Source organism: Colletotrichum phormii, assembly GCF_030913505.1.
Source record: "Colletotrichum phormii strain CBS 102054 chromosome Unknown BDP81scaffold_12, whole genome shotgun sequence".
NCBI lineage: Eukaryota > Fungi > Ascomycota > Sordariomycetes > Glomerellales > Glomerellaceae > Colletotrichum > Colletotrichum phormii.
In genome coordinates, this window is record NW_026851454.1 from 827,445 (window position 1) to 839,576 (window position 12,132).

Here is a 12,132-nt window from a genome sequence, read left to right on the forward strand (position 1 = left end):
ATATCGGCCCTTCCCGTCACATTCGGTGTCATAGGCTTAGCATTTTTGTACGGCTACAAGTGGGATGCGATCGCAGCATGGGCAAACGGGACTCTGAAGACGGCCGAAAAGGGTACAGCTCCCCATGATTTCTTGAATGAGGAGGTGCCGACATGGACGAGTACGGCGGAACCAAAAGACACTTGGTTGCCAAATCACGGACGAGCCAGTGTGACCGGGTGGAGGTATAGAATGCCGTATCTGTCCGCACGACAACGGCAGAGAAAGGGCAGAGTTCCTAGGAAGAAGACGGACGATAGTCTCTTCCGGCCATAGCATTCACAAACAAAGCCTCATGAAGCCTTGCAAACTTAGAACTACTGGCTCATGCGAACGAAACAGAGGTGGGTGGTATTGAAGCTGAAGTTGAGCAGGATGCTGGTTATAATTTTCGGATGAATAAAACTCAATGGACATGGTATCTTTAGCGTGCCGCAGGTGGCTTCTTCGTATCCTCTGCCTGCTCGCGTTCCTGGCCTTCCGCATCGAAAAGGGTTTCTTGGGCTACAGAAGACGTCAGTCAGGCTACCACAGTCAAATAGAGCGAGCGGCTTACCACTCCAGAGCTCAGCATAGAGTCCACCCCTGTCAATAAGCTCACGATGGGTGCCCATCTCGGCCACGTTACCCTCCTTCAGCACGATAATGAGGTCCGCGTCGAAGATGGTGCGCAGTCTGTGGGCCACAAACACACTAGTCCGTGCCTTCTCACGCAGAATGCTGTTAATATTGAGCATGAGGGCCTGCTCAGTGTGGGTATCCAACGCGCTCGTGGCCTCATCGAAGAAGAGCAGAGGCGGGTCCTTGAGAAGGAGTCTGCTGACGGCCAGACGCTGCTTCTCTCCACCGGAAATCATCAAGCCGCGCTCTCCCACCTTGGTCTGGTATCCATCGGGAAACCGTTCAATGATTTCGTGGATGCGTGCGCGCTGAGCCGCGGCGATGACGCGCTCCGGGGGTGCGGACATGTCGCCATATCGGATGTTGTGCTCGATCGTATCGTTGAAAAGCGGGGTGTCCTGAGGAACGACACCGATGGCCCGACGGAGGGAGTCCACCTGGACTTGGCGGATATCCTGATCGTCGATAAAGATGCGGCCAGACTGCGTGTCGTAGGAACGGAAGAGAAGTCGGAGAAGGGTAGACTTGCCGCATCCACTGGGACCAACGACGGCTACCTTCTTGCCGGCGGGGATGGTGAGAGAAAGGTTGCGTAGGATGGGGCGATCGGGATGATAGCCAAAGGTGACGTCTTCGAACCGGATCTGTCCACCCTTGGACAGGACCAGAGGCTTCGCATTCGGTTGGTCCTCGATTGAGACGTTTACCTTTTGCAGGTTGAAGAGCGTTTCCATGTCGAGCAATGACTGGCGCAGCTCTCGGTACACAGAGCCGAGAAAGTTGAGAGGCACAGAAAGCTGGAACACAAGCTGGTTAACCATGACCAGGTCACCGACGGTAAGTGTGCCTTGAGCAACACCGCTGGCAGCAAGATACATCATGGCTGTCAGGGCCGAGGAGAAGATGATGTTCTGTCCACTGTTGAGGAAGGCTAGCGAAGTCGCGACCTTGATGGAGCTCTTCTCGTAGGCCTGGAGTGCCTGGTCATATCTCGCGACCTCGAATTTCTCGTTGTTGAAGTACTTGACAGCCTCGTAGTTGATCAAGGAGTCCACAGCAACGGTGGACGCCTTGTTATCGGCCGCGTTTGCTTGTCTCCTGAACTTTGTTCTCCAAGCTGTTGTCCAGATGGTGAAGGCTGTGTATCCAACCATGGTAAGCACCGTAATGGCGGCGAACTTGGCACCATACTGGTAGGTCAAGATACCGCAAACCATTGAGATTTCCATGGCAGTCGGGAGGATGTGGAGAACCATGCTCGTCAGCAAGAAGCTGATACCCTTGGTACCTCGGTCGATCGCCCTTGTCAGTCCACCGGTCTGCTTGGACAGATGAAAGCTGAGGTCCAGCCGCAGCAGATGATCAAAGACGTTGCAAGCGACTCGGCGGATAGCCTTCTGGGCAACGGAAGCAAAGACGGCGCTGCGAAGCTCCTGGAAGATTGTCGCGCCTATCCTCGTCGCACCATATGCCAAGATCATACTCCCCGCTATTGTGACTGCCGTACCGCCGGTTGCGCCCAAGTCGATGTTCATAGAATCCACGATGCTCTTGAAGTAAAAGGGAACCTGCACGTTTAAGACCTTGGCGCCAACCAACAAGGACACAGCCAATCCGACGCGGAACTTCGTGCTCAAGCTATCCTTGGGCCACAGGTATCGCGACATCTCCTTCATGATGGCCCAGTCGGCCTTGCGCTGCTCCTGTGTAGACTTTTCGGGTGTTCCGAGAGGGTCGACGGCAGCACTCTTCTTCGCCTTGGCAGGTTCTGCCTTGGGCGACTTCGTCGCGGTCTGATCGACGGCATTTTCGACCTTCGTCGTCGCCGGCGGCTTCGTTTGGTCGCGTCTCGAAGGTGCGCTCGTTTGGAAGATGCGGATGGGGGCCCGGGGGCTCTGAGGGAGCCATGCCGGTCGGTAGAACTGGGTGTGGGAAATGCCTCGAGGGCAGGCCAAAGGAGCCTTGGTGGCGGCTCGGATGATCATCGTAATCGTGCCCTGCGCCGCAACTCGATCATCTTCCTCGTGGGTTCTGCGGCAAGATGTGTCAGCGGATGGCGGGGCGAAGGGAGCTGAGCGGAGCTATCGATAAACGATCCGATCCCGGGGAGCGGGCGGGCGCGTTGCTTCGGAGGAGGGGAACTCGCTCAACTCACCACAATTGAAGAGTTTAGACAGCAGACATGAGACCAGTATGGTTTCTGAACGATGCTGGAGGGAAACAGCTGGAAAATGAGACGTGGTTGAGTGTCAAATGCGGCGATGATGCACAATGAGGCGTAAAAGTCGCAAGCACCGGGCTCGGCATTGCTGAGCGCCTCGGCCGGGATGATGCAATCGCCGGCGCCTAAGGCACCATGAGAGCCCGCCCGATTGGGCCCACACCTCCACACCGAGCACACCGATCTCACCGTTCCCATAAATCTCACCGAGGCCAGCAAGGTGTATGGACGTTTACCGATGCTCACCGAGATTCACTGTTGACGGACCAAGGTCTGCTCCCACACCGAGCATTTTCCCCGACCTTGGGGAAGAATGGGAAGAATGGGAACAAGAACCAGTTTGACCCAAGCAAAAGTTCAAAGTGCTGCCATGGCATGACCTATTCTTTCCATGCTTATAGATGTTCAACTAAGGTGACACCGTGACAGAAGTGAAATGCATCCATGAGGAAGTTGCCTTGCTCAATGCCAACATCGTGGTCCACAAGCCTGGAGTGCAAAATGTGCGATAAGACGAGCGGCAACACTGTGGAGGTGACGTATACTTCGTCGCTCGAAGAATTCGGGCTCCTAAGGGCGATCCCAAAATCGCCAAGCTTCGGTTATCGCCCTTTGAGCGGGCCGGGGGGCTAGAGTCATGTCCAGCCGGTACGGCTCCCCCGTTCTTAGAGCCGTTGTTAGTCCATCGCCAACGAGGCCGTCCTCTTCTATTCCTAGAGTTGGGTGACTGGATCCAAAGACACTTTATCGGGCTCACACGCCGTTCTTCCGGCCCAAGGGCGGTGTAGTGGCTTAAAAACCTTCAATGTGTGACATTCCGCATAAAAGTAAAGAGTTATCGCCAGCGTCAGGGGCTCCGGAGTGATCGTGCCGGCGGGTGACTTCAAGCTGATTAGGAACTTTGGAAGTAAACAAGCGGCATGGCGGCGACTCCTGTCAAAGATTGAGTGGGGGTCCCATGTAAAGTTTTGATTGTTGATGTCGGCCTCGCCCGCCCTCTCATCCCTACCTTGAGGTATGTCTCGCCATCGACGACTCACTGTCACCCTATCATCAGCCCCTCAGACGCATGCAAAGCTTTGCCGCGTAACCTCACACATCTAGCTGAACAAAAGGCCGTCCGTGGTGGCCGTACCAAAGGGCATCTCAACGCTTCTAGCTCAGCTACGAGCCAACTTCCATTGAGACCTGATGTTTGGGACTCGGAATTCCGTCACTTCAGCTCACAAGATTCATCTGATAACATCGCCAAGCAAAATGGCGCACTTGTGAATTGTGATTGGGATAGTCCAATGCTACCATCCACGTGGTTTAGCTCGCAGATGTCAAGATCGCCTCCGGGATCTGCGAGCAGAAAAATACCCCTTTTAGAACACTGCGCATTCTAGCCCGGTAGCAGCCAAAGGCGAGGCCGCTTCTTTTAGTTCCCTTTCCCAAGTCCATGGGCTCCAATTGCAGAGTTCTAGTGCGTTGAGCAGGGAATAGCATTATTCGAGGTCCCTCTCCAGCTCCTCTACGGAGACAGCCACGCGTCGCCGACGTAGATTTCGGATTTCCCGGTATGGGGCCCGGGTTTTCCGCCGCCCTGGAAAAGAATTCTCGCATACATTTGACCCTGGGAAATCGGAAGCTCCATGATAAAGACACTTAAAGGCCATTAGAGATTTGGCTCAGATGTGGCCCGCTTCGCAGCCTTAATTTATCGTGATTCTCCTGTGCGACGCGCGATATCGCCTCCCGCCGCCGCTTACAAAGTTCAACACCAACGCTTTGATGGTCAACAGCGCAACGTAGAATAGTTGTAAAATCGAAAGACAATATGCAGAAAATACAGCGAGCCTTGAGAATTCGAACGAATGTGGTTTTGACATTCTTCAGGTGATTTACTGTGTCGATGAACAAGACCATGGGAATAAGGCCGAGATCTCAGCCCGGTGACCGGGAGCATCCCCCACATGCCGGGTCGTGGAACTTCGCCGATAGATGGGGCTCACCGTGGATCATCATCACCACGAACTACGGAGGTAAACTCGGGACGTCGGCGCTATCGCCCCATCGGCCGCGCAACGATGACGGCGGAGCATGAAACTACAATCCATAGGAAACAGGAGCAAACATGGGAAAACAGGGGAAAACATGGACACAACTTTTGATATAAGTTCAGACGTTTCGCCAAGATGTAGACTTGAGATGAACACCCATCAACCAGTTTCATTCTTTTGCTTCATCCACTCTTAAACATTCGTTCTTTTTGCCCAGCATGAAGGTTTCTACTTCTGCGGGCGCGCTCGCCGCTCTTTCTTTCGTTTCTTCTACTACTGCAGCATCCAACTCTTCTTCCACCCTTACCAACGCCATTCTCGCTGACGGATATGGTATGTAGACGCCTCTAACATGTGACAGCTTTCCACTTGTATCTAACTTCTCTCCAACAGTCTCCCTCGGCCGTTTCGACGATGCTTACCAGAAGGCCAAGGCTTTCGTCGCCACTCTCGACACCGCCGCCAAGGTTTCCATCATCACCGGACAGAGCGTTACCGGCAACGCCACCTGGACCGCTCTGAACAATAAGGATGGTGCTTCCGGCATCAACTACCAGTTCTACGTCTCCGGCTTCAGCATGGCCAACGCTCTGACCATGAGCTGGAACCGTCAGCTCATCGAGGAGCAGTTCAAGGCCATCGGTGACGAGTTCTACGGCATGGGCTACAACCTCATCAACGGACCCGAGGCCGGCCCGCTCGGCCGCACCCCCTACGGCGGAAGAACCCCCGAGACTTTCGGTTCCGACCCCTACCTCACCGGTATCGCCATGGGTAAGGCCATCTCCGGCATGAACTCCGCCGGTGTCATCGCCGGTGGCCGCCACTTCCTCCTCAACGAGCAGGAGACCAACCGATCCTCCGGCATCTCTGCCACCACCACCAACGTCTACTCCTCCAACGCCGACGACAAGACCATTCACGAGCTCTACTCTTGGCCCTTTGCCGACGGTGTCCAGGCCGGTATGATGGCCGTCATGTGCGGTATGACCCGCGTCAACGACACCCTCTCTTGCGAGAACAACGCCCTCGTCAGCAAGCTCCTCAAGAAGGAATTCGGTTTCCTCGGTCTCGTCTTCCCCGATGTCAACTCCCAGTCCACCTCTTACGGCTCCGCCAACGCCGGTCTCGACTACGGCTCCAGCACGTACTGGACTGAGGACATCCTCAGCGCCGGTATCACCAACGGCAGCTTCACCCAGGCCCGCCTCGACGACATGGTGGTCCGCAACGTCATCGGATACTACTACGTCGGCCTCGACGACGGCAAGCAGCCCTCCAAGGCCTCCACCACCGAGTACCGTGATGTCCGCGGCAACCACTCCAAGCTCATCCGCCAGGTCGCCGGCGAGTCTATTGTCCTGCTCAAAAACTCCAACACCTCCGGCCTCGGTCTTCCCCTCCAGAAGCCCCGCACCATCTCCCTCTTCGGAGCCCACGCCGGCCCTGCTCTCGCCGGCCCCAACCAGCCCTTCAGCGTTCAGGGTACCGACAGCGACGTCTACCAGGGTCACCTTGCTTCCGGCACCGGCTCCGGTCAGCTCTCGCTCCCCTACCTGGTTACCCCTTTCCAGGCCATCACCCAGCGCGCCATTGACGACAACAGCATGATCTGGTGGCTCCTGAACAACACCTACACCTCCACCTCTTCCGGCGGCATGTCTGGCGGTGGCGGCAGCCCTCCCGGCGGTTCTTCCAGCAACAGCACCGGTGGCGGCATGGGCGGCAGCACTGGCGGTAACAGCACCGGCGGAGGTATGACCGGTGGCGGCGGCGGTGGTCTCGGCAACCTTGGCCAGGGTACCGCCATGACTCCTTCCTTCACCAACTACGCCGAGAACTCCGAGGTCTGCATTGCCTTCATCAACTCCTACTCCGGTGAGGGTGGTGACCGCAGCCTCCTCTACGACGACGAGCAGGATGCCATGGTCACCTCCGTCGCCTCCAACTGCAACAACACCGTCGTCGTCGTCAACACCGCCGGCCCCCGCATCCTCGACGCCTGGATCGACAACGAGAACATCACCGCCGTCATCTACTCTGGTCTCCTCGGCCAGGAGAGTGGTAACGCTATTGCCAATGTCCTCTACGGCGACGTCAACCCCAGCGCCAAGCTGTCCCACACCATCGCCAAGGACGCCGACGACTACCCCGTCTCCCTCTGCTACACCGAGGACTGCGACTTCACCGAGGGTGTCTTCATCGACTACCGCTACTTCGACTCCAAGAACATGACCGTCCGCTACCCCTTCGGCCACGGCCTCAGCTACACCGCCTTCACCTACGGCAAGGTCGACGCAAAGGTCACCAACCAGACCGCCGCTTCCTCCATCTACCCTACCGGTACCCTCGTTCCCGGTGGTGAGGAGGACCTCTTCGAGGAGGTCATCAGCGTCAAGACCAACCTCAAGAACGACGGTGGCGTCCAGGGCGCCGAGGTCGCCCAGCTCTACATCAGCTTCCCCTCCGAGGCCGCCCAGCCCCCTCGCGTCCTCCGCGGCTTCGAGAAGCTCAACCTCGCCCCCGGTGCTTCCGGTGACGTGACCTTCAGCGTCCGCAGACGCGATGTGAGCTACTGGGACACCGTTGCCCAGCAGTGGGCTATTGCCAAGGGCAAGTACACCTTCTCTGTCGGCTCCAGCTCGCGCGACATCCGCGCCTCGGCGGACATCACGATCTAAGGCAGACCAACTTTGAGTTTTTTTTTCTTTGTACATACTTTTTTGGAAGTCAACTGTGCTTGTCGTTTTGATCGGACTCGCTGTGCTATAGATATAGACTAGATACCTCTTGCTGCAATTCATTCTCTTTTACAACATGTTTTAAAATTTTGCTCCTGAATTATTGTATCCCATGACGAATAAGTGACCAAAATACACCTAAGTTGACTCGTATTGAACATTACTCGAGACACAAGAAGTGAAGGCAAGGCTTGGTTCACTCGTATATTCACCATGGCATCGTTCTGTGCTCCGATGAATGAACCAGTCCATAATATTCAGATTATTGTAGTCCGGAAAAAAAGAAGGAACGAAACAAAATGACACATTCAAACCCAAGAGCGACCTAGACAATCCCGGTCCTGCCCCTCAAAATTGTGATTCAGAGGTATTAGTTTCGCTTCAGCTACAAAGCCTTCTTCAAGGCCTCTTTCATCGAGAACAGCATCTCTTTACTACAACACATGAAGGCTTTGGTTAAGAGGCATTATTTTCCCTTAGCTGAAAAGACTTCTTTGGTGCCTTTTTCAACATTTTGATGCAAATTTCTTCAACTACATCACTACTTCTTCAACAGCATCACGATTTTATACATGGCGCTACAGCAATCGTATCCATTGCCCCGAGTACCCCCACGACCACATCGTCCATGACTCTTGCGGGCACTTTACCCGTGAGCTCAATCACAGCAAGCTCATCCCTGGTAACGCCATTGCCGGCCTCGTGGTTATGGAACTGCGCGTACGACTTCTCGAACATCGTGACTTCTTCAATATTATTTCAACTTATTCAACAACATCGCGACTTCTTCAACATTGCGACTTCTTCAACATTGCGACTTCTTCAACATTATTCCAACTTCTTTACCATCATCGCGGCTTCTTCCTATCAATAACTACAGCACAGGCTTACAAAAGACAGGACACCATCGTGACGAGCGGCCTCGGAAGCAGCGATCAACAGTAAGTCTTTCCAAGAAAGAGCCATCCGGAAAGATGGGCTGACTTTGTATTCAGGCTCTGCGCAAACGTCTACTTCAGCCAGACATACCGTTTCAAAGCCCTCTTCTCCTTCAACGCCATCAGCACATTGATACCACACGCAAGACATTACATAACGGCTTTGATTCAACAGTGGCAATTTCGAATCAGCTACAAAGTCTTCTCCGAAACCTATTCCAACATCATTAGCACATTTGTGCCACAAACACGATAGGTCATCACCATGAGCAGCTTCGGAAGGAGCGATGAAGAGTGAGTCAAGAGCGACCCGAAGTCCGGGTTGGTCTCATGTTAGGCTCAGCGAAGACGCAGCTTCTTCGACTGGGAATACATCAGACCGTATTCATCACTTGAAAGGATCGACATTGACGAACTGGAATATATATAGGCTCCTCAAGACTGGCATATTCTCAGACTGCCAGGTCAGGTGCGACGGCAAAACGTGGAATCTACACAAGTCCATCCTGTGCGGCCGCTCCAAATACTTCATGAGATGGTTGGTTGGCGATTGGCCGGTATTTTCACCTGAACACAGACAGATTGAAAACGTCAGATCTGACCTGTTGATAGGAGGCCAAAGCTGGCATTGTCGAGATCACCTGCTTCACTGCACAACAGATGGACTGGATCATTTCCTGGATCTACACCGGTGGTAAGCAGATTCCTCCCCTTCTCTCATATTGGTTATTCTCCCCTGCACTTCTTTCATGAGGATGGACGGGAACGGCAACTGGCTTTCAATCAGATTGATTAGATGCAACATGCATTTCTTCGATATCTCAAGCTTCACTAAGAATAACTTGGAGTATGTTGGCTAATAAAAGATTTTTGGACGAACAGAATTCGACTTTCACAGCGCTGAGCAGAACAACACCCTCCTGCACACCTCCGTACAGCTCTGGACGTTAGGTGATTACTTCCTTATGCAGAACCTCTGCTCTCGCGCCGAGCGGGAGTTCAGAAACCTGACATGGCGAGCACGAGGGGCACCCTACCACCCCGACCGCCAGGATTGGCTTAATGCCGGCCGCCTGATCTACACCGACTACGAAGATTTGGACAGCACGCACAGCCTCAAGGAGAGGTTCCTGGACCTTACGCTAGCTAAGTCATGGGTCAGGAAGCAGAATCTCCAGATGCCTGAGTTCAAAACTCTTTGCCAGGAGCATCCCAAATTTGGCAATGACTGCATGATGAAGCTTGTTGACGATCGTATCTCACGGCTTCAGTGATCTGAGATACCTGGGCGGGCATTGGAGACACGAGAGAGGTCCCTGAATTTTGCTTCCAGACGATTCCGGACCTGAGATGAACATGAAGGGGCTGGATGTGCATTGGAGGGACTCGGGAATGGGTTTCCAATATGAGTTACAAAGGCACGACTAACATGGTGACGGGACACCCGTTGCGAGGAGGAGCTCAAGGCCAATGATGCATCTACAGGGGCTCCAACTTATTTACCTTAGTTACCTACAACGTTCTTACAGAGAATAACTAGCTTTCATCAGTACCACCTTCTGCTGATCTTGCTGTTCCCGGCTTTCGGCAACACCGTGAACTTGGCCGTCAGACCCTTCCAGCTCTCACTTATCTGAGGATCAGCAAAGGGTAGAAGAACCGCAAACCTCATGCTATATCCAGGTCAGCATCGTATGATCCAAGGTCCATCGCCTGCTAGTGAAGATGAAATAAGAACTCACGTGTAGTTCCCCGGTGTCATAACACTCCCGTCACTCAACTTGCCAAACTAGTAATACGTCGTTGTGACCCACCCGTCGTTAACGCGTTCCTCGCCACATCAGTCTCTGGGAATGAGAAAATGTCGCTGGCGTTGTGACGAGCAGGGTGGAAGCTTGACGTCTTGCCAGCAGATGTCCAGGACGTGGCCGAGCCAATGAAGCCTTGTCTTCCAGGCACGGGAGGGTATTCCCAGTCTCGGGCCTCTTCATAGTCGGATTCGTAGATCTGGCGCTCTGGATTAATATCAATCTGGACTGCAAAGGTTTTGGGTGTTAGAGATGACATACATCCCACCGAACCTCTCTTGTCCCCCATTTGACCTTCATGAACATCATGGGGAAGTCCTGTATACCGCTGGCGAGTTCGAAACTGAAGCTGTGCCTCGAGTTAGCCTCGCTCATACCTCATCAGTGGCGAACTCATGTCGTCTTGTTGCTGTACGTGCTCGTCGACCTCAACCACGGGTAGGTCCCATGGAAAGGGCTCTCCATCTGCTTCTGCAAGTCGAAAGCAAGTCCTTGGTACGGAACGCCGACAGTCTCCCCTTTGCTGCCCTTGACAAGAACGCGGCTACCATACGCTGGGAGCGCTGTCTGGTTGACACCTTCAGGCACCTCAAAGACAAACCTGATAAAGTCAGCATCACGTTCAATAACGGCGATCGAAAGAGAGATACTCACTCTGCCCTCCTCTCCTCTCCGGGACCCAGCACAATGTCGTTCGGTATCGACGCTCTCGCCGAGATGTTACTGGGCACAATCTCCGCCCTGTACCTAATCCTCGGCGTCTCTCCCGGATCCCGTCGCCCTGGCCGCGGATACCTTGTTCGTGGAGTTTATCGACACCCGTGGCCCAGTGAACTGCGTGCGCTGATGCCGCGCTCGGGTCGACTGCGACTTGGCGCTTGACGGGGGCGATGAGGGTTGCTTTTGTATTCGGCCAGAAGGCTACGATGTCCGGGAGGACGAGGAGGGATTCGAGGGTGTGGTTGTTTGCTTCTAGACTTGCGCCGGAGAAGATTGATGAGTCGTAGGTTTTGAGGACGCGGATTCCTGTGGAGGAGGAGAGTTCGTCGCGTTTGGTTTTTGTGTGGGTGCCCTATTTGAAGTTAGTGTGAGGAGCTTCACAGGGATGGATGAGACTTGCGCTGGCGAATTCAATGATGAAGCGACTTGCTTCAATCTCACGAGAGTCCTCGTCGGTTGTATCTTGAGCGGTGGCCTTGCCGACTAAGGCGAGGGCGGACAAGATCCAAAGGCAGCGCATCGTGGCTTTCGGCGATAGACTTCACCTTCGCCTTCACAAGTTTGCTGCAAGTGATGAGCGCATCGCGATGGGCATAGTGACTAGCATTGCGCGCATCCCGGCTTTTAAACCATCGCGATAACTCATCGTACACTTCTCTGCGCACATTGCCCAGTCTCCAGCGTTGCGTATCAGTTGTCCCGCCTCTCGTGCGAGCAAGGGTTCTTAATGTGCTCGTTGATAATCCAAGCTCGGAAGAGGAAGCTCAAAGAGGGAGGTCGAAAGCGGTGCTGGGTCCGATATCGCCATTTCAGGATGTGCCAAGACAAGACTGGGTGAGTGGAAGGTCAGTTTTGATGAGATGATGGATAAATTGAGCAAAGTCGAGTCTTTGAGATGTTTGGTTCTTCACGACTATCAACTTGTCGCATCGACCATCAAATCGCAATACTCTCATGATGAATGAGAGATGACAATATTTGCCCTACGAAGAGCATCCAGAA

At 53.9% G+C, this 12,132-nt stretch overlaps 4 protein-coding genes across 4 annotated transcripts; 2 read left to right on the plus strand and 2 right to left on the minus strand.

Moving 5' to 3' along the window:
- Nucleotides 1-463: 463 nt before the first annotated feature.
- Nucleotides 464-2,645, minus strand: BDP81DRAFT_322205 (iron-sulfur cluster transporter ATM1; the record flags this gene model as incomplete). The annotated part of the gene is made up of 2 exons (XM_060584682.1): nucleotides 464-543; nucleotides 596-2,645. 2 exons carry the CDS (start codon nucleotides 2,643-2,645, stop codon nucleotides 464-466), a joined length of 2,130 nt encoding a protein of 709 aa, XP_060444280.1.
- Nucleotides 2,646-5,141: 2,496 nt separating this feature from the next.
- On the plus strand, nucleotides 5,142-7,604 carry BDP81DRAFT_490559 (glycoside hydrolase superfamily; the record flags this gene model as incomplete). Its single annotated transcript, XM_060595286.1, has 2 exons — nucleotides 5,142-5,256; nucleotides 5,317-7,604. 2 exons carry the CDS (start codon nucleotides 5,142-5,144, stop codon nucleotides 7,602-7,604), a joined length of 2,403 nt encoding a protein of 800 aa, XP_060444281.1.
- A 1,263-nt stretch (nucleotides 7,605-8,867) lies between these two features.
- Nucleotides 8,868-9,876, plus strand: BDP81DRAFT_490561 (uncharacterized protein; the record flags this gene model as incomplete). The annotated part of the gene is made up of 4 exons (XM_060595287.1): nucleotides 8,868-8,896; nucleotides 9,033-9,159; nucleotides 9,215-9,296; nucleotides 9,485-9,876. 4 exons carry the CDS (start codon nucleotides 8,868-8,870, stop codon nucleotides 9,874-9,876), a joined length of 630 nt encoding a protein of 209 aa, XP_060444282.1.
- Nucleotides 9,877-10,077: 201 nt separating this feature from the next.
- On the minus strand, nucleotides 10,078-11,650 carry BDP81DRAFT_407280 (uncharacterized protein; the record flags this gene model as incomplete). Its single annotated transcript, XM_060589002.1, has 8 exons — nucleotides 10,078-10,275; nucleotides 10,345-10,391; nucleotides 10,442-10,609; nucleotides 10,672-10,759; nucleotides 10,826-11,011; nucleotides 11,065-11,116; nucleotides 11,206-11,436; nucleotides 11,572-11,650. 8 exons carry the CDS (start codon nucleotides 11,648-11,650, stop codon nucleotides 10,149-10,151), a joined length of 978 nt encoding a protein of 325 aa, XP_060444283.1. The 3' UTR covers nucleotides 10,078-10,148.
- Between the last annotated feature and the right edge of the window lie 482 nt (nucleotides 11,651-12,132).